This window comes from Littorina saxatilis, linkage group LG6, assembly GCF_037325665.1.
Source record: "Littorina saxatilis isolate snail1 linkage group LG6, US_GU_Lsax_2.0, whole genome shotgun sequence".
Classification (NCBI taxonomy): Eukaryota; Metazoa; Mollusca; class Gastropoda; order Littorinimorpha; family Littorinidae; genus Littorina; species Littorina saxatilis.
In genome coordinates, this window is record NC_090250.1 from 8,691,334 (window position 1) to 8,718,847 (window position 27,514).

General features: G+C 45.1%; 1 protein-coding gene across 2 annotated transcripts in view; it reads left to right on the plus strand.

Annotated features, from left to right (window-relative positions):
* The window catches only part of LOC138968423 (uncharacterized), a 64,069-nt gene that overhangs the window by 13,774 nt on the left and 22,781 nt on the right, over nt 1-27,514 (plus strand). For both annotated transcript variants that reach the window (XM_070341003.1, XM_070341004.1), the window contains exon 3: nt 6,707-6,909. In XM_070341003.1, the coding sequence (XP_070197104.1) occupies nt 6,707-6,909 (203 nt within the window). The remainder of the gene's footprint in view (nt 1-6,706; nt 6,910-27,514) is intronic.

Sequence of the window (27,514 nt, forward strand, 5' to 3'; positions counted from 1 at the left end):
AGATTAATAGAATTACCGGAGAGAAAATGTTATTTGCCTGGGACTGCCAGCATTCATTCACACCTCAATCCGCCACTGGTCCGCTACAGGTGAAAGCACATCAGCAGATATTCCAAATGAATCAACATGTACTCGCAATTAAGGTTAATAGAATTACCTGACACAAGAGATTAATTACCTCCAGGTAAATGCATCTTAGGAAGTATTATTATTAATGAATCAATATTTAATTGTTAAACCTGATATTAAATGGGCAACGTCGGCTTCGCGAAGCTCGCTGCACAAAGCTTTGGCACTGAATTTTCACTGAAAACACTTCGCAAAGTCAACTTCGGGCTGAATTAAGGACAGTCTTTCAGGTTGATAGAATTAATTACACGAGACAAGCAGCATTCATTCATACTGTAACCGTCCCATTGTCTGCTGCAGGCGAATGCATTTCAGACCAGAGTAGGCCTACGTAGCTCAAGTGTGTCTTGTACTTAGAGGTGAGGAAGGCATGCGTGGGTGTCAGAACTCGTAGACAGATCTCAGTGCTGTGACTTTCTATCGGTATCACTTGTCAGGACAGCTGAGTTACGAGGACTGCAGTAGGGGGCTGCGTGCCGCCGATGTTGCGTACTTGTTAAACTTCATGCCAACTGTTCTCGCTGTCTGCTTTCGTAACAAGTCAAAGACATTAAAGAGGTTGCGAGCCAGGAGAACGACCGACTATTCAGTGCAGAAACGAGACAACGAAGATGTCATTTTTTCCGTCTCAGACTGCTGGAGTAACACCCACCTAATCCAACGGTCCTCTGGGGACAATCTGGATATGGAGTTAGTGTAACACCCGTTGTACCCCCCCCCCACCCCCCAAAGCGTACTGTCCCCTTGGAATAATCTGGATATGGGATTGGTGTTACACCCGTTGTAACACACACACACACACACCCCCCCCCCCCCCCTGAAAGCACCTCAACAAATATTGCAATCGTACGGTACCGTCGCGAATAATCTGGATATGGGATTGGTGTAAAACCCGTTGTAACCTCCTCTCCCCCCCCCCCCAAAAAAAAAAAACCACCAACGTCCTCTGGGGACAATCTGGATATGGGATTGGTGTAAAACCCGTTGTAACACCTCACCGCTAACCGTACGGTCCCCTTGGAATGATTTGGATATGGGACGTTACACATGCAGTCTCACACAAGAAAAATGACGTCATATTTTAGTATTCGGTCGTTATTTCCGCAACTTCTATATGACCTGCAGACATACGCGGTTGCGCAGAATTCTTTCTACACTCGTAATTATTATCGAAGGAGAAGGGTTGGCGAACCGTGAAATTACTGGTTGTGTAAGCCTCGACCCGGCTTCACACCCACGTGCATGCCAAGTGTCACACATAAAACCGGTTTATTGTCTGTTGACTAAATGAATAATCAACAAGTCTTGCTGACCTCAATGATATGAATTCAGTAATTATCAAAGGAATAAGCTCTGCGGCAAACCAGCGAGCAATAGAAAACACTGATGCTGCATCTTGGCGGTCGTATTATTTCGCTTGTTTATCTCGCATTCCACTGTCCCCGTTTTTACGGTAATTTCATCGCTTCAATGTTTTTTGTGTCGATGAGTGCTGCCAAAAGGTTTGTTTACTCATCTTGGCCAATGACAAGGGTATCCTTTTTTGTAGTGACGGAGCCAGATACAAGGAATGAATAATAGATGCCTTCGAGTTCATAACCTGCAAAAGTAATGGGGCTATGGCCTTAAGGAATCAACAATCTATCCATCCATACACCCCTCCATGCATCCATCTAACCTGCAAAATTAACGAGAACGTCGCATGTCACTGCGTTGAATGTGGTTAAAGGTACTGTTCTTAAGCTTCACGCTTTCACAATCGTGCTCATCACCACGGGTCTTTCCTGGCTTTCACAGTCGTGCTCATCACCACGGGTCTTTCCTGGCTTTCACAATCGTGCTCATCACCACGGGTCTTTCCTGGCTTTCACAGTCGTGCTCATCACCACGGGTCTTTCCTGGCTTTCACAGTCGTGCTCATCACCACGGGTCTTTCCTGGCTTTCACAATCGTGCTCATCACCACGGGTCTTTCCTGGCTTTCACAATCGTGCTCATCACCACGGGTCTTTCCTGGCTTTCACAGTCGTGCTCATCACCACGGGTCTTTCCTGGCTTTCACAGTCGTGCTCATCACCACGGGTCTTTCCTGGCTTTCACAGTCGTGCTCATCACCACGGGTCTTTCCTGGCTTTCACAATCGTGCTCATCACCACGGGTCTTTCCTGGCTTTCACAGTCGTGCTCATCACCACGGGTCTTTCCTGGCTTTCACAGTCGTGCTCATCACCACGGGTCTTTCCTGGCTTTCACAGTCGTGCTCATCACCACGGGTCTTTCCTGGCTTTCACAATCGTGCTCATCACCACGGGTCTTTCCTGGCTTTCACAGTCGTGCTCATCACCACGGGTCTTTCCTGGCTTTCACAGTCGTGCTCATCACCACGGGTCTTTCCTGGCTTTCACAATCGTGCTCATCACCACGGGTCTTTCCTGGCTTTCACAATCGTGCTCATCACCACGGGTCTTTCCTGGCTTTCACAATCGTGCTCATCACCACGGGTCTTTCCTGGCTTTCACAATCGTGCTCATCACCACGGGTCTTTCCTGGCTTTCACAGTCGTACTCATCACCACGGGTCTTTCCTGGCTTTCACAGTCGTGCTCATCACCACGGGTCTTTCCTGGCTTTCACAGTCGTGCTCATCACCACGGGTCTTTCCTGGCTTTCACAATCGTGCTCATCACCACGGGTCTTTCCTGGCTTTCACAGTCGTGCTCATCACCACGGGTCTTTCCTGGCTTTCACAGTCGTGCTCATCACCACGGGTCTTTCCTGGCTTTCACAGTCGTGCTCATCACCACGGGTCTTTCCTGGCTTTCACAATCGTGCTCATCACCACGGGTCTTTCCTGGCTTTCACAGTCGTGCTCATCACCACGGGTCTTTCCTGGCTTTCACAATCGTGCTCATCACCACGGGTCTTTCCTGGCTTTCACAGTCGTGCTCATCACCACGGGTCTTTCCTGGCTTTCACAATCGTGCTCATCACCACGGGTCTTTCCTGGCTTTCACAATCGTGCTCATCACCACGGGTCTTTCCTGGCTTTCACAATCGTGCTCATCACCACGGGTCTTTCCTGGCTTTCACATGGGATAAGACCAAACGTCCTTCTTCTTCTTCTTCAGCGTTCCAGAAATTCTGGTGACGTGTGAGCTCGTTTGCCCATTTGGGTTCCCCACACTATACTCTGAGAGCATAGTCAGCTTCACTCCGCTTTCGTTGGGTAGGCATGCTGGGTATTTTCGTGTTTCCATAACCCACCGAACTTCGACATGGATTACAGGATCTTTACCGTGCGCACTTGGTCTTGTGCTTGCGTGTACACACGAAGGGGGTTAAGTCACTAGCAGGTCTGCACATAAGTTGACCTGGAATATCGGAAAAATCTCCACTCTTAACCCACCAGGCGGTAGCGACTGGGATTCGAACTCACGACCTCCCGATTAGGAGGCCGACGTCTTACCACTGCGCCACTTCACCCGTCTGACCAAACGTCCACTTGGTCACATACCAAAACTGAACAGCCTGTGTACTTTCTGTCCAAAATGGGACTTTGTTGATGAATTTATTTCGTAAAAGCCACTAAAAAGTTAATTAATTCATAGAAAAAAAATCCGACTCATTACAGAAAACAGTTGGGGTGTTGATTTTTGATATGTGACAAAGTGGAGAGATGGTGTTACTCCGTGTAAAAACAAGAACCGAGATGATGAGCTTTCAGGGGAAGGCGTGTGCATTTGACAAGAGGGGTACACGAGAATCCTGGTACCTATAAGTAAACACTTTACTTCATAACCTGGGGCTCATGTAGCTCATGTAGCTCAGTTGGTAGCGCGCTGGATTTGTATCCAGTTGGCCGCTGTCAGCGTGAGTTCGTCCCCACGTTCGGCGAGAGATTTATTTCTCAGAGTCAACTTTGTGTGCAGACTCTCCTCTGTGTCCGAACACCCCCCGTGTGTACACGCAAGCACAAGACCAAGTGCGCACGAAAAAGATCCTGTAATCCATGTCAGAGTTCGGTGGGTTATAGAAACACGAAAATACCAAGCATGCTTCCTCCGAAAGCGGCGTATGGCTGCCTAAATGGCGGGGTAAAAACGGTCATACACGTAAAAGCCATGGGAGTTTCAGCCCATGAACGAACAAACAAACTTCATAACCTTACCGCGCTGCATTTTATTTCTATCGATGTACGTGACATTGCGACGTCAAAGGAATGTGTTTGGTAACAGCCGACGGGATGTTTTATTAGCTAAGTAATCAACATGTATGTGTGTGTGTGTATCTATATATTGCCTTACCTGTTTCTACTACCTGATCGAAAGACATGGACATCTTCCAAATTATTAATTAAGACAAATAGGGCTCTGTTCGTGGCATACATGACGTGGTTCAGGGCCGGACCAAATGAGTTGTAAGGGGGGGGGGGGGGGGGGGGTTCCTTCTTTTTTGGGGGGGAAAATCAGCGAAGGTGGGGGGGGGGGGGGGTACCTTTTTCTCATCGGATTTCACATTGAATAAAATTTGTTAGAGACACACACAAAATTTATTTTTAAAAAAAATAAAAAAAAACCACTCAAAGCAAGGTACATGCTTTTTCCAGGGGTGGGGTTCCGGAACCCCTGGAACCCCCCCCCCCCCCCTGGGTCCGGCCCTGTGGTTGGAAGGGAAGGTGGGGGTAGGAGGCGAGGATAAAACAGATTCATCTGATTTCTATTTTCTGCAGCACTTTATGACATGCATAAGTATGTTTCAAATCAAATCAAATCAAATTAACTTTATTATCTCACATGGAGAAATTGCAGTGGTGGTACATAGAACATAAAGACAAACGAAGGACTACAACATTAATATTATATTTGAATATATGTGCAATGAATAAACACTGTTCTCAACTAAAACACCTATCTGCATACAAATCTGTCGCTGTTAAGATTTAAACCAGATATGTAAAATAGTCATACACAAAAAATGCCGTTCAATCTGTTTAAAAATCACAAACTACCACATCGGAACTATATGCCGTTAAGATGTAAAAGATTTATAAACACCAACACGTATTTAATCCCTGTTTTACCTGTATTCTTCCCTTCGTGTACAGTACATTGGACAAGGTCGTTGACACCTTCCAGAACAATAAAGCTGGATATGATTCTGTTGATGGTATGCAAGGATGATAGGGGAGGGGGTAGAACAGCTTCCATCCGGATTTCGATAAAATACAGCATTTTTTTACGAGCGTGCGCTTTTTATCTGTATTATTTCCATTCCTGTATAGTACCTGGTCAAAAATCATTGACATCTTTCAGAACAATTAGGATGAATATGATTCCGTTCAGTGTGGTATGCAGGGATGACAGGGAAGGGGGGTAAACAGGTTCATCGGGATTTAAGTTAGCTACTACAGTTCTTTGTGACTTGTGCATTCGTGTTACCTCTTTTTTTTTTTTTTTTTTTTTTTTGCATACCTGTTTTTATTCCTGGTCAAAGGCCATGCACATCTTCCAGAACAATTGAGATGAATATTATTCTCTACGGTACGGGTGTAGCAATTGTTATTTACCTTTGGCCTTTCAGTTCCTTCCCCTTTCTGTACTTATCTGTTTGTTGCGACAGCAGATAGCGAGTCACGATACATCAGTTTTGATCGTGGGTACGATGAACCTTCCAGGGAGATAACTATCATCAGAACGCTTACCTGGTGTGGCGAAGAACGGGGTACGTCAAGGACTGACCATTCTCTGACAACAACAAAACACACCTACTTACCAACAAACCTCCTACATACCTACTCTTGATAGAAATTTCAGGTTTTACGCCCTCACGGCAAAGCCATCAGCTAGGGGCATGTTCCCGGCTTTTACCCCGACACACAAGTGTATGCGTGTTTACAGCATAATTATTATATGAAGTCTTATATCGCGCGCGTATCTCCAGACTCGGACTCAAGGCGCAGGGATCTATTTATGCCGTGTGAGATGGAATTTTTTACACAATACATCACGCATTCACATCGACCAGCAGATCGCAGCCATTTCGGCGCATATCCTACTTTTCACGGCCTATTATTCCAAGTCACACGGGTATTTTGGCGGACATTTTTTTTTATCTATGCCTATACAATTTTGCCAGGAAAGACCCTTTTGTCAATCGTGGGATCTTTAACGTGCACACCCCAATGTAGTGTACAACGAAGGGACCTCGGTTTTTCGTCTCATCCGAAAGACTAGCACTTGAACCCACCACCCAGGTTAGGAAAGGGGGGAGAAAATTGCTAACGCCCTGACCCAGGGTCGAACTCGCAACCTCTCGCTTCCGAGCGCAAGTGCGTTACCACTCGGCCACCCTTTCAGATAATCAGCCATCTGCACTTATGACCGAGGTCTTTTACGTGCCACTGTGGTGACACGGGGGTGGGACAAGGAAACCGTCCCTGGGTCTGCACATACAGTTGACTCGTGTCCGTCCCGGCCCGGATTCGAACCAGCGACCTCTCGATCACAAGTCCAGTGCTCTACCACCTGAGCTACCCAGGCCCATCTTACCTACTCATTTGCATTATTATTTTTCTCTCCAGATGATGGGGTGCCAGAACATCCCTGGTCTGTCGCTGGGTGTGGTGAAAAAGGGGATACGTCAGGGACTGGGGTACGGAGTGGCGGACATGGAGACGGCGAGACCGGTGGACGGAGACACGCTGTTCGGCATCGGGTCAGTCACCAAGGCCTTCGCTGCGGCCACCGTCACCCGTCTCATGGTCACTCTGCTGCCAGAAAAACGGTGAGTTTTTGATTTGTTTTTTTTGGTTAGGTTTGATTTGGTTGGTTTGGTTTGGGTTTGGTTGGTTAGGTTTGATTTGGTTGGTTTGGTTTGGGTTTGGTTGAGTGAGCTGGATTGGGTTGCGTTTGGGTTGGTCTGGTTTGGTTTGGGTTGGGTTGGTTTGTCTCGATTTTGTTCGGTTTTGTTTGGTCTTGATTGGTTTGTCTTGGTTTAGTTTGGCCTGGTTTGATTTGGTATTGTGTGTTTCGGGATGAAGATTGGGACTGGGATCTGGACTTTTGAATTGACGTACCGTGATTGGCTTTTGGCATCGATCCAATCACCAATGCCTTTGCCTCGGCTTATGGTCACGCTGCCACGGTAAGATGTGGTTGGGTAGAGCTTTGGAATAGAGACTTGTAGACGAATTTATCGGGGAAAACATACAAACATTTACCACCACTACCGAGGATTGACCTTGCTTACCGCAAAAACGGTTCATTTTGTTGGTGGTGGTCGTCGTGTTGTTTTTTTCGGGGTTGGGTGAGGTGGGATGCTCAATTTAGATTTTATTTCGGTGGAAACGTGCAGAGCTCAACCGTGGCCATAAGCCGAACCTCAGATGCAACGCGCGGTTGGCATTACTGTGAGTCTGAGATGACCCAGGGGATAGGTACTCGAGGGTTATTCTGGCCGCTTCGTTCAGACGGCAGATAGTGTTTTGATAGCGTAATTTAGATACGTGGGTGCATTTGGAGCACCAAACTCTGCCTGGACTCCCTGGACGCTTGCCTCAGACAGGTATTTTTCAGTCCCCAGGTGTAGTGATCTGAAGTTTCTCCTGGGAACAACTTTCTCTACTATTCCTGGACCTTCCGCAGTTGTTCACGCCTAAACCAACCAATCATTTAGCCGGAAGCCCGGTTTCAGTCATAGCCAATGACCCTATCTTTCATTTTGCTGTCCGGCATAAGTAAAACAATTTATCTTATGGCCTGTATAAAAAAGTACGGCAGTTAGTGTGTGTGGGTGTGGTATGGTCAGCTATAATCATACACCCGAAGTCAAATGGTCACTCAACTGCCCAGCTCACTCAAATGCAGCGCTGGACTGTATATATTCTGTTTCTTTTCCTTTCTGACCCTGTTGGTATTCTGGTCCGTTATAATAACGGGCAATTTAGCTGCCCGGCCAGAAAATGTCAAACATTATTCAGATGATACGCCTATCTTCGGCTTTGCGCTCGAAATGTAAGGACAATCATGATCTTCCTCGTCTGATTATCTCTTAATGTCCTATAACAATGTTGTTTACATAGACCGGACACCGCCAAAGAGTGCGGTGCGCATGTACAAAGCGTATGTTCGAATACCGGGAGAAAATCAGAGAAAGCATAAATATTTATGCAGCCACGTTTGGTGTGCAGGGCATTGGAATAAAAAGACTCGATGAACGGGAAAATGACGGTAAAAAAGATCCCCAGCACATGTTAACGATCCCACGCTTGTGATGAAGAGATAGAGGGGGAATAGAGGGAGGGGGTGGCGACGGACAGATATACCTACAGACAGATGAAAGGTAGGACAGGCACACACACACACACACACACACACACACACACACACACACACACAAACACACACACACATACACACACATACACACACACACACACACACACACACACACACACACACACACACACACACACACACACTTTGGAGAGAAACTGATAAACGTGATGTACAAAAACGCAGCAGAAACTATGGCAATCCCCGACAGCACTAGGAAACCAACCACGCGTAGGGTAAAAAGGTAAGAATAAGAAACACTCCTGAATCCCATTCTCTTCAGCCCAGGTGTTTATCCCGTAGGTCGATGGTTATCACTCCCTCACCTGTCGAACGGAACATTTGACCTCTGGCAATGTTTACCCCGCAAAGCATTCTCTATCGCACCTTTAGCATCACACAATTTTCCGCCGGTTTTTACCTATCTGGAAGAAAGTGCACTGAACGTATGTTTGTCGGTGGCCAAATGTGAGTCTGGGCTAGAATATTATAAGATGTTTGGTGGCTTGCTTGCCGACCAGCTTTTTTGTCGGTCCGAGAGGGAGCATATCGTTATCTGTTTCATCTTGATCGACCTAGGTCGCAACTGAGGACCGTATATAGGCTATGTCTGTTTGTGTGATTTCATTAAGTTTCCTTCCGTTGAAATGCAAACGACATGGCTCAGTTTCAAAACCTAAAATATGTTACTTGAAATGGCAAGTTTAAACTGCACCAAGCCATGGTTTTTTTTCGGTCGATTATTTGAACTGGGAGTTGAAAACTAAACTTTGTACTGTCGACTCGATTCCCGAATTTGGAACTTTTTTTTCGAAAGAACACAAAAGTCAGACCACTGGAGTTACAAACTTGCAACTTCGTGGCCGGATCATGCATAATATGAAGTTAATTTGCACCAAATATGAAGTAATTCGTTCAACATATGTAGAAGTAATAAGTATTTTTATGGGTGGCATTTTTGCAGGGGGGGGGGGGGGGGGCACTCTGTACTAAAATCGACAATCTGGCAACTTTTTATGCTGAGTGAGAATTTTATGCACAATCAGTTTTGCAGATTGACATAGGTTTAATTTTTACAAATATATTTCAACCAAACAAAAACATCTCACACTGCACAAAACATAACCAGGCGGTTGATCTTCGGTATGGGGATGTCTGGGGATGTGAGATGTGCATGATGTGTTGTTTGAATCTGACAGTGATTGTATGATTTTTGTATACATGTATTGTTGTCACGCGCTTTGAACTTCTGATAAGGCGCTTTATAAATGCCTGTTATTATTATTATTATTATTATTATTATGGGTCAAAGTGGAGGGATGCTCGTATTCCATGTAAACGCCTGGACAGAATCGTGGGTGTAAACATGATAGTTTACACTAGAAGGACTGTATATTTTAGAACATTATTTTTCCTTCCCGTGCAAATCATCATGTAAGCAACCATAAATACATCCAGACTTTTACGTGGAATAAAAGCATCCGCCCACTTAGACACATACCAAGAATCAAAAATACCAAAAAAATACCAAAATTACATCCAAATTAGCTCACCACTGTTTACAAACCAAAGTCCCGGGAAGATGGTTGTTGTTGCCAAATACTCGTACGCTGCATTAAGACACAGTTAGCATCGCAAGAGTAATTTACCTTCATGTCTGCTTGTAGTAATATCACGCTGAAAGTGTCCGAATGGTTTTCATTTTCTGCTGAGATTAGCTTTGCGTTGCACTGCAAGACCTCCGCCGGAGGCAATTCATGTACATACCACTAGATAGGTTGCTGAAAGGGTCGGTGTTGTCACTTTTTGACGACTTCTTGCTGTATGATTCATTTTTGGGTGCTTTCTCGTTGCTTGATGAATATGTTAGACAAATAATTATCTCCCACAGCTCTGTTATTCTTTGTTTTCGTTTCTGTGTTGAGTTGTTGTGTTGTGTTGTGTTGTGTTGTGGTGTGGTGTGGTGTGGTGTGGTGTGGTGTGGTATGGTGGTGTGGGGTGGTGTGATGTGGTGTGGGGTGGTGTGGTGTGGTGTCTTGTCTTGTCTTGTCTTGTCTTGCTTGTTTTCTTGTCTTGTTTTGTTTTTGAAACAGGCCCCTCAGTTTTATTGTCCACTTTTCAATTTATATGTGAACCGTGAGGAGAGCGGAAGCAGTTAGAACGGATACTTGTTTTCGGTTAAAAGGTAGTAAACTGAAGTTGCAATTTATCTGTAAAATTGTCTTGCAATTTTCACTTGGTCTTGTGGTTTCTAGTGATTTGAAACAACTAAAATATTACATCAAATATTTCACAGCGTTCTAGTCTGCGAAGTTTAGACAACTTTGCTGCTAAGCGAACACGATTTCTAAGCGGTACGAAACATAAGACAATGACTCTTTCACGCTTTTTAGGAGGATGAATACCATCCTTCTTTGATGTGAGCGTATGAATGCACATATGGTAGTTGTTTGTTCGTCGTTATTTTTATGGAATGGGGAGACGAAACAATCAGGGTTTTTTTCCGAAAGGTACGCCATGTGTGTGATGTGAGACCGCCCAATGGCATAGTGTGCCTCGTTTTTTTGTGTAGGGGAGTGTAGCTAATGTTGTCAACTGAGACTGGGCAATTAACAGCTTGGTAGAACTTCATAGAAGAGAAAGAGAGAAGAAAGAAAGAGAGAATAAAGGAATCAGGCAACAACAACAAAAACTCCAAAAGATGGGTTGTAGCAGCCTGCATGCAACTTAGGTTAAACAATTAAAAAAAAATAAAAATACATAAAAAAGCCTTCATAGAAATGTGTGTATATATACAGTCTTATATTTTTGTTGTGTTTATTTGATGTTTTTCCTGTGTTTGCTAGATTGAGTTCCTGTTTTCTTTTTTCCTCTGTTGCTCTTAATTTCTTTAATCCGTTTTTTTGGTGTTTGTTCTTTTTGTTTCCGTTCTGTCTTCTTCCATTCCTCTTACTTTTTGTTTCCGTTCTGTCTTCTTCCATTCCTCTTACTTTTTGTTTCCGTTCTGTCTTCTTCCATTCCTCTTACTTTTTGTTTCCGTTCTGTCTTCTTCCATTCCTCTTACTTTTTGTTTCCGTTCTGTCTTCTTCCATTCCTCTTACTTTTTGTTTCCGTTCTGTCTTCTTCCATTCCTCTTACTTTTTGTTTCCGTTCTGTCTTCTTCCATTCCTCTTACTTTTTGTTTCCGTTCTGTCTTCTTCCATTCCTCTTACTTTTTGTTTCCGTTCTGTCTTCTTCCATTCCTCTTACTTTTTGTTTCCGTTCTGTCTTCTTCCATTCCTCTTACTTTTTGTTTCCGTTCTGTCTTCTTCCATTCCTCTTACTTTTTGCTCTTAATCTTTCTTTCCTCTTTTTGTTGTAGAATTTGTCCTTCCATTCTTCATCTATTATTTCGGTACTCTCTTTCTGTTTTTCACTCACTCTCTCTCTCTCTCTCTCTCTCTCTCTCTCTCTTAGTCTCTCTCTCTCTCAGTCTCTCTCTCTCTCTCTCTCTCCCTCTCCCTCTCCCTCTCCCACTCTCTCCTCCACTCTCTCTCTTTCTCTCACTCTCTCTCTCTCTCTCTCTCTTCTGCCCTCTCTCTCTCTCCCACCCCCCCCCCCCTCACACTCTCGTTCTCCGTCTGTCTTATACTAAAAAAGATCCTTCCCTTGCCACGCATCATTGCACATTCCTACCACTTCTTCTGCTCGCATACCTGTCGCTACTGCCATTTTTTGTACGTCTACATATTGCATTCGCAGACGTTTTAAGAATCGTGTGTTTTACGACAAATTGGTTTGTCTCGTGGCCAAAAAGGTACTGACTGCTCTAACAGAAAGTGCATGATAAGGGGTTAAAAATACAGCCTTTTAGCTGTGTAAACACTATCTGTCCGTCTGTCTGTCTGTCTGTCTTTATCTCTCTCTCTCTCTCTCTCTCTCTCTCTCTCTCTCTCTCTCTCTCTCTCTCTCTCTCTCTCTCTCTCTCTCTCTCTCTCTCTCTCTCCTCGGTGAATCGAGACGAGGGTAGTGGTATGTGTGTGTGTGTGTGTGTGTGTGTGTGTGTGTGTGTGTGTGTGTGTATGTGTGTGTGTGTGTGTGTGTGTGTGTGTGTAGAGCGATTCAGAGAAAACTACGAGACCGATCTTTATGAATCTTTAAACACAAATATACAAATTATGTTAAGTGATACTCCAGACATTGTTTTTTTGTGTTTCCGATAAATGTCTTTAATGACGTCATATCCGACTTTTAGTGACAGTTGAGGCGGCACTGTCACGACCTCATTTAAACTCCTTATTTTTCTTCTTTTGTCCCTCAATCTGTCTTTATAAACCTCTCTACCTCCATCTCCAACTCTCATTTCCTCTTTCTCAACCACTCATCACCCTTGCCTATACACAACCCCGCCGCACCCCCCCCCCCCCCCCCACCTCATTGCCGTCCGCCAACTCAACCTCTTTGAACTCGTTGTTAGTGTCAGCTTCACTCTCCGAAGGAGAAAGAACCAATCATCTGCCGAACACATGCCGTTGTTAGCGGAAGAAAATATTTGAACTGGATTACGACAACAAAGCTGAGAAATTCTATCTTATTTGCCCACCGGTTTGTTGTGCCCGACATATGCTCGTATATCGGCATGTCACACACACACACGCACGCACACACGCACGCACGCACGCACGCACACATGCACGCACGCACGCACGCACGCACGCACGCACACACACACACACACACACACGTACGCACGAACGCACACACACACACACACACACACACACACACACACACACACACACACATAAAGGTAGCCTACAAATAGTGGTAAAGAACTTTAAAAAAAAATTAAACAGCATACTGAGAGTAGTGGATGAAAAAAGTTAAATCTGCTGCTCCAATGCGATGTTGTTGTTGTTGTTGTTGTTGTTGTTGTTTTTGTTCATGCTTATGTGTATACATAATCCTGTCAGATGCAAGCCAATCGAACATTCAGCTGGAATTTGGAAAGGTAGAATAGGTGCTTTAGCATATGGTAAAGAGGCCAAAACTGCCCGAGATAGTTTCTGTCTTGAAACGATTGAGTTCTCTTACGTTTACTTGAGGAAATGGGAAAGGTGTCATAAAGAGGTTAAAAGGCAACCGTCGTGACCCAGAAAAAAATGTAGGTCAAGAGAAGAGTAAAACTAAAACCAACACAAGTGTAGGAGAAAGGTTTTCCATTCACACACGACCGGAAAAACACGTACGGTGAATGAAAAAAAAAAAAAGGGAAATCGTTTAAAGAGGTAGCTAGGAAGTGAGGGTACGACCGTTATAGGGAGGAAAGAGGAGGGGAAGAGTTGCACTAAAACACGCCTGTTGTTTTGAACTTAACGGAACGAAAGCGAAAAGACAAGCGTGAAGTTAAGAACCATCCCGTATCATTATTTTCTGTACAGCAGAGGATAGGAGGTGGGGATCGGTATTTTGATAACCTTTTATTTTTATTTTTATTTTTTTACTGAAAAAAGGTTTCGGGAAATGTAAATTTCCTTCAAACAAATAAAACACATATATAGGCTAGGCTTACGTAACACAAGGGGAAAGAAAGAAAGTATAATGTTATTTGTTGACACAAAGGCAAAACATGTTGTTCATGTTTTCAGTGGTTTATTCAAGGAAGCTGCAAGCGTAGGAAGGCATAGCGCATGCGCGTGCATTATACGATACAGAGCTATGCGACATTTAGGTTTACTTATGTTATGGTTTCGTATACTCGATCGTAGTGTAGGCAATCATATTACATCTCCCTTTCCAAGATAAAAATTCCATACAGGGAGTTATGCTGGATTGTTTCAAACAAATGTCTTTCCTATTTCAATGTTCATACATCAAGAGCACACAATATTGTTGAACATTTCTGAGTCTGTTTTCAGCTTTGGAGTGTTCATGTTACAAGTTTGTATTATTAACATTACATAGTTGCTTCAGGTAAACATGCTGGAAACACGATTTGACTAAAATTGTCTTTGGCACATATGATGACATCTTCTGGAACTGTCTTTGGATTGTTCAGCTGGCTGTGGTCAGATAACAAAAAGATATGGAATATCCAGCTGCTATGCACTATAATGTGTAACCTGCTACACGGTTACTTACATACAGGTGTGACAGCCTACATACACATGCTGTTCACCTATAACAGGCCATGAATTTCACAACTAAAAGCATACTAATGCTTCTACCAACTTTAAACACAACTGCTCATACTTTGGCAGATACTAGACAAATAGAACAGCCTAGCTACACATGCTGTCTACAGGCCATGGGTTTATTCTTTATATCTAACAGGTTGGTTGATCTTTCTACCACTACGAGTGAACACAGCAGATGGCTCTGGTGCTGCTGCTGGTGAGGGTGCAGCTGGGTTGTTGACAGTTGGAGATGCTGTGTTATTTACTGGGGCTCTGACTGGGGTGTCGGCTGGAGTGTTGACTGAAGCGTTGACTGGAGTCGGAGTTTTATCAGCAACCGGCGAGTCTGTGTTTTCAGTTAATTGTTGCTGTGGCGAGTTTCTGATGTTGACTCTGTTTCTTCTCATTATTCTTCCGGTTGGTGTTTCTATCAGGTATGACCTTGGTTCCTGACATTTCTCTTTGACCACCGCTTCTTTCCATTTGCTTGAAGGTTGGTCTTGGAATCTGACGTGCTGGCCTGGGGTCAGTTGTGGCAAGTCCTTAGCCTTGGTGTCGTGGTATGACTTCTGGTTGTCTTGGCGGTGCTGTAGTCTTTCGCGAATGAGGTCGTCGGTTGGATTTCCGGTGTGTCGAGTAGGAAGATTTCCACGAGGTTTTCTTCCGGTGATCAGCTCTGAGGGACTAGGAATTTTGGGGGAAACTGGAGTTGTGCGAAGGCACAATAGGGTAAGGTCAGGGTCACTGCCGTCCTGTTTTGCCTTGATGAGAGCTTGCTTTACTGTCTGCACCTGTCTCTCAATGAAGCCATTTGACTTGGGGTAGATGGGGGAAGAAGTGACATGGTCAAAACACCACTCCTTGGCGAACTCTTGAAATGCTTTTGCCGAAAACTGGGGCCCGTTGTCCGATTTGAGCGTTTTGGGAATTCCGTGCTCGGCAAATATCTGCTTCATCACTGCGATGGTGGTCTTGCAGGTGTAGTCGTTTGGGAGTTTCCTGCAGACGAAGAACTTGCTGTAATAATCAGCGACGAGGATGTGTTGGGTGTTGTCCACTGCAAAGAAGTCTACACCCAAGACTTCCCAGGGCTGTGTCGGAATCTCATGAGGATTGAGTGTTTCCGGCACTTGGTTCTTTTGGTGCTCCTGGCAGATGGGGCATTGAGATGTCAGTTTTTCGATGTCCTTCGAGATACCTTGCCAGTACACCGAGGCTCGTGCCCTTAGTCTGGTCTTCTCTATCCCTTGGTGGGCTGCGTGCAGTTGTCTCAGCATCTCTTGCTGGAGGTTTAGCGGAATGACCACACGATCACCTTTGAGTACGATTCCGTCCTCCACAGAAAGTTCGTCTCGGAATGACCAAAAACTGCGAATCGGTTCGGGGACTTCTTGTATGGTGTCTGGCCATCCGTTGATGATTGTTGGGATAAGCTTGCTCAGAGTCGGGTCATGTTTGGTTTCCTCTTGGAGTGACTTGGTTCTCTCCGTGCTGAATCTGACCTGGCCAACAGTGAGGTCGAGATCAATGGTCTTGACGTTGCCAGGGCTCGGCAGTCTGGACAGTGTGTCTGCTACTGTCATGTCCTTGCCGGGTTTATATTCGATTGTAAAATCATACTGTTGTAGTCTGAGGAGCATTCGCTGCAGTCTTGGGGGTGCTCTGACGAGAGGTTTGTTGAGGATCATAACCAGTGGTTTGTGATCCGTTTTGACGAGGAATTTCTGACCGTATAGGTAGGTGTGAAATCGTTCAACCCCGTAGACGATGGCCAAAAGTTCTCGCTCAATACAGGCGTATCGCGTTTCAGCGTCCGTCAGCGTCTTTGATGCATATGCTATCGGCTTTCCCTGCTGGAGCAGTGTTACGCCAAGACCCTTGATGCTGGCGTCTGTCTCCAGTGTTGGTGTAGCACTTGTGTCAAAGTAGACCAGCGTGGCATCCTCTGAGACTGCATCCTTTAGGGACTGGAAGCACTTTTGATGGTGTTCACCCCAGATGAATACTGAGTCTTTCTTGATGAGTTCTCTGAGTGCAGCTGCTTTCTCGGCCAGGTTGTTGATGAATGGCGACATGTATGTCACAAATCCAAGGAACTCTTGCAGTTCCTTTTTGGACGTCGGCGCTGGCATGGCTTTCAGGTCGTTGACCTTGTCAGGATCAGGATGCACGCCTTCCGGAGTGTATGTTGCGCCGAAAAATGTGATGGACTGTGTCTTGATGGTACACTTCTCCGAGTTGAAAACCAATCCATTCTCTGCTGCGGCTTTCATTAGGTTGCACAGGCTTTCGTCGTGCTCTTCTTCTGTCTTGCCGTAGACTACAACATCGTCTGAGATGCCGGTGGCTCCTTTCACGTTTTCAAGGATCTGATCCATTTTAAGCTGGAAAATATCTTGGCTGACCTTGAGACCAAATGGAAGTCTGGAGAAGCAATATCTGCCATAGGGAGTCTGGAACGTCGTCAAGAGCTGGCTTTCTTCGTCGAGCTGAACTGACCAGTAGCCACTCTTGGCGTCTAGCTTGGAAAAGTAGCGACTTCCACAGAACTGATGCGTCAGCTCTTCAATGGTCGGAATCTTGTGGTGTGGGCGTTTCAGTGCGAGGTTGAGATGACGGGGGTCAAGGCAGATTCTAAGCTTTCCCGACCGCTTCTTGGAGTAGGCGAGACTGGACACCCAGTCCGTCGGCTCTGTCACCTTTCTGATCACACCACTTTCTACCATGCTGTCGAGCTCTTCTTTGATCGCGTCTCTGAGAGCGATTGGAGTTTTTCTTGGTGCGTCAATGTGTGGCGGGACGTCTGGATCCACCACAAGTTTGACAGGACCAGGCATCTTGCCAATTTTGTCAAACTGCTCCGGATTGTCTTTCAGCAGGTCTTGGACACAGGTGATCTTGTTCTTAGCTGCTGGGGGTGACGCTGAAATGCTGCAGTGCAGTGTCACGATTCTCAACTTTTCGCACGACGGCAACCCAATGATGGCTGGTCCCTCTACATCTACAATGTAGAACCCCGTTTCCTGCCACTCGCCTCTGTAGCGACAGGGAAACGTAATCTTGCCAAGGCAGGAAATGTCTGTGCCGTTATAGGCAGTCAGCTTCGTGCCGCCTTTCTCTTTCAAGATCTTGTTGATAGGTGTCCTCTCCTTTGTCAGTAGATCAGGGAACATGTCTCTAAACATGCGCAGGGGCAGTGTGTTCCCCTGTGCACCTGTGTCGACCTTGACGATGACGTTGTGTTGTCCGGCTCTACGTGGAAGTTGTGTTTTGAGTCTGACGAATGCTTCGTCACGTTGTTGGGGCGTTGAAGAGACTGAAGAGATGACGACCGGACTAAAAGTTAGTTCGTCGAAGTTCTCTTCGTCGATTTCCGCCTGCATCGCCTTGATTTTCGCTTCTGACCTCCGGTGATGTCCTCCACCGCGGCTGCTTGATCCGCCACGTCGTTGCCCGCGTCCATGTGAAGGGATGCGTGGAGACTGGTGTTGCTCGGAACGGCACACTTTAGCAAAGTGATTATTTTTGCCGCAGGCATGGCAGGTAACACCATGGGCTGGGCATTCTCGTGGTTTGTGTCGTCCGCCACAGTTTCTGCAGGTAGGATGAGTTTGAGAGGGACGGTTGTTAGATGGTACTGATACTGGCAGAGCCGGCCATTGTTTGTAGCTGCTCTACATGTGATGCAGTAGCCTCGAACGTGCGACCCATCTTTACCACATCAGCCAACTTGACACCCTTCTCTTGTTCCAGGAGTTTCCTTTGGAATTCTTCAATGGGTGTGCTCGAGATGATCAATTCTATCAGTCTCTCCTCCAATTCTGCTGCAGCGTCAAAAACACACTTCTGTGCCTGGAGCTGTGCCCTTGTCACAAAATCATCGAGTGACTCTGATTTGGCCTGCCTCATGCTCATGAGTTTGAGCCTGCTCACACGAAAGTGTTCAGCTGGTTCGATCTGTTCACTCAATTTTTGGAAAACAATCTTGGAGCTCTTCTTTTCTTCATCTGTGAGGGTCATAGCATTGTACATGCGAAGGCCTTTTTCACCAATTTGGAGGAGTATGTGGGCAACCTCATTCTCTTTCGGCACCTTCTTTGTGATAAAATACAGTTCTAGTCTTTGCTTGAACATTTTGAAAGACTCTGCGACGTTTTCACTGTCCCATACCATCTCGGGAACTTGTTTTGAAGACATGATTGGAGACGACTTTTCCTAACCGTAATCTGTGTAACGGTCGCGAACACGTGCTCGAGCGAAGAGGCTATTACTAACAACACAACAGTGTATTCAGCCCAAAAAAAGTCCGATTGTAGGCTTCTAACTAGATGCACACTCACGGGGACTGGATCTGCTGCTTGTTACCTTTTCCGCTGCCACCATATAATGTTATTTGTTGACACAAAGGCAAAACATGTTGTTCATGTTTTCAGTGGTTTATTCAAGGAAGCTGCAAGCGTAGGAAGGCATAGCGCATGCGCGTGCATTATACGATACAGAGCTATGCGACATTTAGGTTTACTTATGTTATGGTTTCGTATACTCGATCGTAGTGTAGGCAATCATATTACAGAAAGGTCGCATAATACTCTCAAAATCAAAGCATAAGGGTGATGTTTTAAAATTAAAGAAGGTATTGGGGCGAACATCAAAATGTTATATCGACGTTTTCACTTTTTACCAAAAACATTAAAAACAGACACCTTTTTGTGAAAATAGTTCGGCTCACCATCTCAGATGTGACCAGGATTTTACAAGGGATAAGATCATCCCTCCACTTGGTCACATACCCAAAATGAACAGCCTGGGTGCTCTCTGCAGACAGAGAGAATTTTTTTATGAAGTAATTTGAAAAGTGTGTTCATCAAGAAATTCCAACTCAACTCAGCAAGCAGCGTGGGAGTTGAATCCGGGCATGTGACCAAGTGGCGGTATGGTCTTATCTCATGTGATAGCCTCGTGATCGTGTGCACTGGTAGAACATTATCTCTAACAGTGAAGTAGGAATGGGAGCGGACATTCCAACTCAACTCAGCAAACAGTGTGGGAGTTGAATCCGGGCATGTGACCAAGTGGCGGTATGGTCTTATCTCATGTGATAGCCTCGTGATCGTGTGCACTGGTAGAACATTATCTCTAACAGTGAAGTAGGAATGGGAGCGGACATTCCAACTCAACTCAGCAAACAGTGTGGGAGTTGAATCCGGGCATGTGACCAAGTGGCGGTATGGTCTTATCTCATGTGATAGCCTCGTGATCGTGTGCACTGGTAGAACATTATCTCTAACAGTGAAGTAGGAATGGGAGCGGACATTCCAACTCAACTCAGCAAACAGTGTGGGAGTTGAATCCGGGCATGTGACCAAGTGGCGGTATGGTCTTATCTCATGTGATAGCCTCGTGATCGTGTGCACTGGTAGAACATTATCTCTAACAGTGAAGTAGGAATGGGAGCGGACATTCCAACTCAACTCAGCAAACAGTGTGGGAGTTGAATCCGGGCATGTGACCAAGTGGCGGTATGGTCTTATCTCATGTGATAGCCTCGTGATCGTGTGCACTGGTAGAACATTATCTCTAACAGTGAAGTAGGAATGGGAGCGGACATCAAACGTTATAAAGACGTCTTCGCCTTTCGCTGAACAGGTAATAAGGAAGATGATCAAAAACAGGTCAGCAGGTGAAAGCGCTAATTAGTCTCAGACATGGTGCGGCTTGTTTTCACTTTCTACAGAGGCCTGAAACTCCACTCTGAGACTAGGTAGGTGGGGCTGTTGATGTTCATGATTAGCCGTTTAATTGGCGTGTTAGCAGCTTTGACTGTTTGAAATTTGTTCCGCAACATTTTAATTCCTGCTATCATTAGCCTTAATTACTGTTTTGTGAAGGTTTTAACATTGCATTGCATCGTATGTTCAACTGTTGGTTCTTCGAGAAGGTCTGAAAGTTTCTGAGTTTATACATCGTCGTTTGATTTATTCGTTGTTTGGTTTTTTTGGCCGTTAGCTAATGCAGAAAACTATGCATTTAGGGATTTTTAACTGTGTCCGACTTTTCTGTCATACTGCTTTCAGCCCTTTCCTAGTCTTCCAACCACTGGATTGAAAGTCCTTATGCCATACATGGTTCACTTCTGACGGGCGCAGTGGCGTGGTGGTAAGACGTCGGCCTCCTAATCGGGAGGTCGTGAGTTCGAATCTCGGTCGCTGCCGCCTGGTGGGTTAAGAGTGGAGATTTTTCCGATCTCTCAGGTCAACTTATGTGCAGACCTGCTAGTGACTTAACCCCCTTCGTGTGTACACGCAAGCACATGACCAAGTCCGCACGGAAAAGATCCTGTAATCCATGTCAGAGTTCGGTGGGTTATGGAAACACGAAAATACCCAGCATGCCTACTCAACGAAAGCGGAGTGTGCTGACTATGCTCTCAGAGTATAGTGTGGGGAACCCAAATGGGCAAACGAGCTCACACGTCACCAGAAAATTCTGGAACGCTGAAGAAGAAGAAGAAGGTTCACTTCTTATGAGAAATGTTTTGGGTATTCACACATCATTGGTATAGATCTGACATGCTCAGAATTTGAATTGGAACGGGAAAAAAACGTATATTCCTTCAAATAACGTTCTTGTGATTTTGGACATGAAGAAGAAATATGTAGCCAGTCAAAGAATTCCACTGAACGCCCATGCTGTATCTAAGAAAGGAGGACACCAGTTTGCATACAAAATACTAACTAACTGCTTTATCCAGCAATCGGATTTGCGTATCGATGTAAGTCCAGATTGCCGGGCCCAAGCGTCCTGAGGTCGAGCCCCGCACAGCGCTGATTTTCCAGGGCACCAGCTGGCGTCGGTAAAGATTGTTTTCTGCTTCACCCGTGACTGATCCGCGATTCATTCGTAAAATATTGACTTCGTCCAGATTGTATTCAAACAATGTGAACTAATATTGATGACGCTTGGAATGGCACGTGACTCAGTACCTATGGTTAAATATGTGGGACTGTTGAAATGGGCTACGTACTGTTATGTTACATAATAATCCAATCAGTATTTATACAAAACGCTGAGCTGATTTGCCCTTACCAGTCTAGAGACATAGTGCTTGCTGCCGCGCGAGCCGAGAAAATGTTCCCTCTTTATCTTTGCTGCGCTGACGGCAAAACCCCTCCACGCGGAGGTGTTTCCAGACACGCCGTACGAAGGGTGTTACGTTATGATTTTAAAGCACAAGTTAATTAAAACAAAAGCCCTTTTTATGCAGATTTCCGGACAGGAAAACTCTTCGTTATGAAACCTTTCCATTGGTGTACTTTGATACTTTGCTTGCAGCTATTTCTTGCGTGAAATCTACACTTCTCCGTGCACGGTCGCGTTCACAACATTGCGAGCGAGTAAAAGTACTGGAGTTCCTACCCCCCCCCCCCCTCTTCAGTGCACACACACACACACACACACACACACACACATACACACACACACACACACATATCCTCTCTCACACACACACACACACACACTCACACACACATCCTCACACACACACACACAAACACACACACGCACGCCACACACACACACGCACACACACACACACACACACACACACACACACACACACACACACACGCACACACGACGTTTCCTTTTAATTCACCATACCCCGTTTTTACATTTAGCTGACGTGGCCTCTATAACTATCTTGCATCTTCCGCAGGGAATTTACCCTCTCCTCCCAATCTCTTATAAGGTTATGCGAAGTTTCTTCTCCGCTGTCTCATGGAGAAGATATCTGAAACATAGTCTGTAAACCCCGATTCGCCTGAGGTACACTCTATTTACTTAGCTTCCACAAAGTTACTGAAAATAAGTTAGATAAAGATAGCAAACTTTGCTTACTAATTTGTTTACTGTTGTGTTTGTTTGCCAAGGAAGGTTGAAGATTACAATCAGTAGGCAAGAGTGATTTTTTTTTTATTGAGACATCGTTTGCTTGTGGCCGACTTCTTTGGAAAAAACTGTTCTTGCAGTTTAGACTGATTCGGTACGATTGTTTTTGACATTGCAGTTTGTGTTTTTTCTTAAACTTTACGTCTGAACGCTCCCTGATTTCACTGTGTCTGGTCTTATCGTTGTCTTAAACATAACTCATTTAACACTAGCAAAATGAGAGACAGACAGACAAACAGACAAACAGACAGAGACAGACAGACAGAGACAGACAGACAGAGATAACGAGACAGAGATAAACAGACAGACAGAGACAGACAGACAGAGATAACGAGACAGAGACAGATTGAGACAGAAAGAGCTGGGAGAAAAAAAAGAGACAGATAGAGATAACTAGATAGAAACAAGAGAGACGGAGATAGATGAAGACAGACAGAGAAAGACAGAGAGAGAGACAGAGAAGAGAGTTCGTGCCTAGGGTTTAGACATACAGACAGACCAACAGACAGACACACAGACAGACAGACAGCAAGGCAATCAGAAAAGAGAGGAAAGACACTGACAGCTGGAGAAGAACTTGGGATCGTTTCTAATCAAAACAAGAAATTCCTCCGAGGTAGGAAAAACACCCCCGTCAAAGGGAAATAACCTTCTCAGTTGGTGGCAGTGACTGAGTGAGAATGGTTATTTCCCTTTGACCATTAAGATGTCCCTCTATAAGTCCTTGTATAATTTTAATCCACCAATAACTCCCTAACCGTGTGTTTGACTGGTCCCAATTTTTGTAAGGACCGTCTCAGGAATGTATAGAACCTGTTCACCAAGTTTGGTGACGATCGGTCCGTTCATTCTTGAGATCTATATGCGAACACAAACAAACAAACAAACAAACAAACAAACACATCGAGCGAAAGCTATACACACCCCTATACCGGGGGTGTAATAACACTTCACAATGTTTCTCCAATAGGCTATAATATCATGTGAGTTATGTTTATGTCTGATACAGTCTTCGTTTTGCTGAATCTATATAGCATCCACAGTCTAAATATGATAATTTTCTTATATTTTTCCATCATATTATTCCCTCTATCTCACCCCTCCCAAAATTACTCTCTGAAGTGTATACCTCCCGGTACCGCCTCCAAATTACCCCGATTTATCACCGAAACTAATGAGGTTGTTACAGCGTCTGGCGTATCTAGCTAGGTGGCAAAAGGTTGTCGTTTAAAACTTGTTACTGCATTAAGGCTGCATTAGACTGCGCACTGAATACTCACGGATGGCACTTTGTTCGGAGCATGTTGCGACACTCCCGAATGAAAATATGATGGGGAAAATTGGTGTTGACTACGTGCAGGGAAAATATGATAGAAAAATTGGTGTTGAATATATAGGTGCTGTGAAAAATATGATAGGGACAAGTGGTGTTGAATAGTTGTGGTGAAATGATGATTGCGTAGTATTTCAGATGTGTGTCAACGAGATAAGGGGAATGTTGGAAGTGTAAGTGTTAAGGTTTATTGTAGGCTAAGTACAGGGCGTCGGCGAATGGATCGGAGAGAGAGAGAGAGAGAGAGAGAGAGAGAGAGAGAGAGAGAGAGAGAGAGAGAGAGAGAGAGAGAGAGACGCAGACGCAGATGATTTATTCAATAGGCCATAGCCCCTTATGCAGGGGTGTGAACAAACGGTTCACATTGCATATAAATTAAACTGAGAGAGAGGGAGAGAGAGAGAGAGAGAGAGAGAGAGAGAGAGAGAGAGAGAGAGAGAGAGAGAGAGAGAGAGAGAGAGAGAGAATGGAGGTGTTAGCTAACTGACCACTTAGAGTTTTCACTCCGTATTAGAGGATGAAAACAAATTCCGAACAACCTTGTGACGAATCAGTCATTTCTGACATTTTCATTTTCATTATTTGACTGTCCCATCGCTGGGAAATTCGGGTCGCTTCCTCCCAATGGAGAGCTAGCAGCAACAGAGTCGCGCTACCCATGTGTTTTTAGGTGTAATCAGCCACCTGCACTTATGGCATTATGATCGAGGTCTTTTACGTGTCACTGTGGTGACATGGGGGTGGAACATGAATACCGTTCCTGAGTCTGCACATAAAGTTGACCCGGCCCGGATTCGAATTCTTGACCCGCGGACCACAAGTCCAGTGTTCTACCAACTGAGCTACCGGGCCAACCCAACATACTACAGTAAATAATAAATACAGTGGCAGTTGGCTTACTAATCTATAACAAGTATCGTAGTTATCACGCCGGAATGGACAATTTACAGCTGCAGGAGGGTTAATGATACCTTGACCTTTACCTTCCTGCTGATTTATTATACTAACAGTTGCACCAACAGGGATTAAGGTCTACCCCTGGAAACAGGAAGTAGAATTAAAATAGGTATTTCGCGCAATTGACGTGTCCCAAATTAAAAAAGATTGACAGCATTGATAAAGTACTTATTGAATCACATGTTTGTGTGTGTCTGTGTGTGTGTATGAGTGTGTATGTGTGGGTGTGTATGTGTGTGTGTGTATGTGGGTGTGTATGTGTGTGTATGTGTGTGTGTGTATGTGGGTGTGTATGTAGGTGTGTATGTGTATGTGTGTATGTGTGTGGGTGTGTATGTGTGTGTGTATGTGGGTGTATGTGTATGTAGGTGTGTATGTGTGTGTATGTGTGTGTGTGTGTATGTGTGTGTATGTGTGTGTGGGTGTGTATGTGTGTGTACGTGTGTGTATGTGTCTGTGTATGTGTGTGTATGTGTGTGTATGAGGGTGTGTATGAGGGTGTGTGTGTATGTGTGTGTATGTGAGTGTATGTGTGTGTATGTGGGTGTGTGTGTATGTGGGTGTGTTTTTGTATGTGTGTGTAAATGGGTGTGTGTGTATGTGGGTGTGTATGTGTGTATGTATGTGTGTGTGTGTGTATGTGGGTGTGTGTGTGTATGTGGGTGTGTATGTGTGTGTGTATTTGTCACACGATGTGCCATGTGTGGTGGAAGTGGGTGGGGTTGGGTTATCGTGCGTGCGTGTGTGGTGGGGGGGGGGCGTGGGAGTGTGTGTGTCTGGGTGTCTGCGTGTGTCTGTGTCTCTGCGTGTATATGCACGTCCGTGTGTCTGTGTTTATTGTGCGTGTCTGTGCGTCTGTGTATGTCTGTTGTCCGTTTATATGTGCGCGTGCGCGTGTGTCAGCTACCTTGAAATACGAGCAGCAGCAAAGAAGTTGATGAAAAAAGCAGCCCGACTTGCATCATTATATTCACCACAAAACATGAACACCTAAAGCCGCGAAGGATTTAGGAACACATTATTTTCATTCTTCTTTTTTTTCTTTGTTTTCCATTCTTCTTGTCAGTGGGTTTAACATACGGCATTACTTCCTGTTTAAACGATCGTGTTCACTACACAGGTCCAGGATTGTACACATGATAAGAGCATCTCTCCACTTGGACACATACCAAAATTCCACAGCCTGGCTGCTTTCCATTCCGAGAAGGATTTTTTTTGTTTGTGGCTTAAATATTAAGCAGATTGACAGTTATGTCGGTTTAGAAATATTTTAGTGTGTGTGTTTGGCCAAAATATCTCACTCTTCGCAAAAATCAACCAGGCTGTATGATGTTGGTATGCATCCTGTTTACCATTTAGGTAGCCATACGCTAATTTCGGGGGATGCATGCTGGGTATTTTTGTGTTTCTATGACCCACGGAACTCCGACATAGGTTACAGGATATTTTCCGTGCACACTTGGCCTTGTGCTTGCGTGTACACACGAAGGGAAATAAAGGAACTAGCAGGTCTGCAAATACGTTGACATGGGAGATCGGAAACATTTTCACCCTTAACCCACCGGGCGCGGCCGGGATTCGAACCCACGACCTGCCGCTTGGGAGGCTCGTGTCAGTTATCCACCATTGCGCCCGTCTGATTGTTTTTATCGAGGTTAAAGCCTGGAAGTACCTATTGTGATTTACAAGATGCTCTCAGCTTTAAAGAGGATGTATCAAAACCAGGCAACCATTTAGGGGGTCACGGGTACAGCAACACATGCAAGCAACGACCTCTAGTTGGTTGAAACAATTGAAGGGCAAGACTTCAGGTGCTGTCACTCACTCATCAAGAACAGGTGCAAAAGAATGTTGGCTTGCCCCCGAGTCAGTCGGCCTGGCCTTGTGGTCAGCAGTAGACGGACATCACAGAAAGATACAGAACAGGTGAGATGCAGAACAATTCGTGGCCTGCCGATGGTAATGATACGCTTCGTGATTTGCTTAATTTGTTTCACGGTTGATTCTCTTCTAACTAGCCCCTCAAGCCAGTCGACGGACATCACGGACACGAGTCGGAAAGGAAGATGCAATACAATTCATGGCATGCCCTTGATAATTCTTCTTCTTCTTCTTCTTCTGCGTTCGTGGGCTGAAACTCCCACGTACACTCGTGTTTTTTGCACGAGTGGAATTTTACGTGTATGACCGTTTTTACCCCGCCATTTAGGCAGCCATACGCCGTTTTCGGAGGAAGCATGCTGGGTATTTTCGTGTTTCTATAACCCACCGAACTCTGACATGGATTACAGGATCTTTTTCGTGCGCACTTGGTCTTGTGCTTGCGTGTACACACGGGGGTGTTCGGACACCGAGGAGAGTCTGCACACAAAGTTGACTCTGAGAAATAAATCTCTCGCCGAACGTGGGGACGAACTCAGGCTGACAGCGGCCAACTGGATACAAATCCAGCGCGCTACCGACTGAGCTACATCCCCGCCATGCCCTTGATAATAATACGCTTAGTGATTAGCTTAACTTGGTATACGGTTTATTTTCTTCTAACTTGTCGCTCAGTCAGTCGACCTGGCCTTATGGTCAGCGTCATCACAGAAAGAGACAGAACAGGTGAGATGGAAAGTAATTCGTGGCCTGTCCATAGTAATGATGAGCTTAATGAT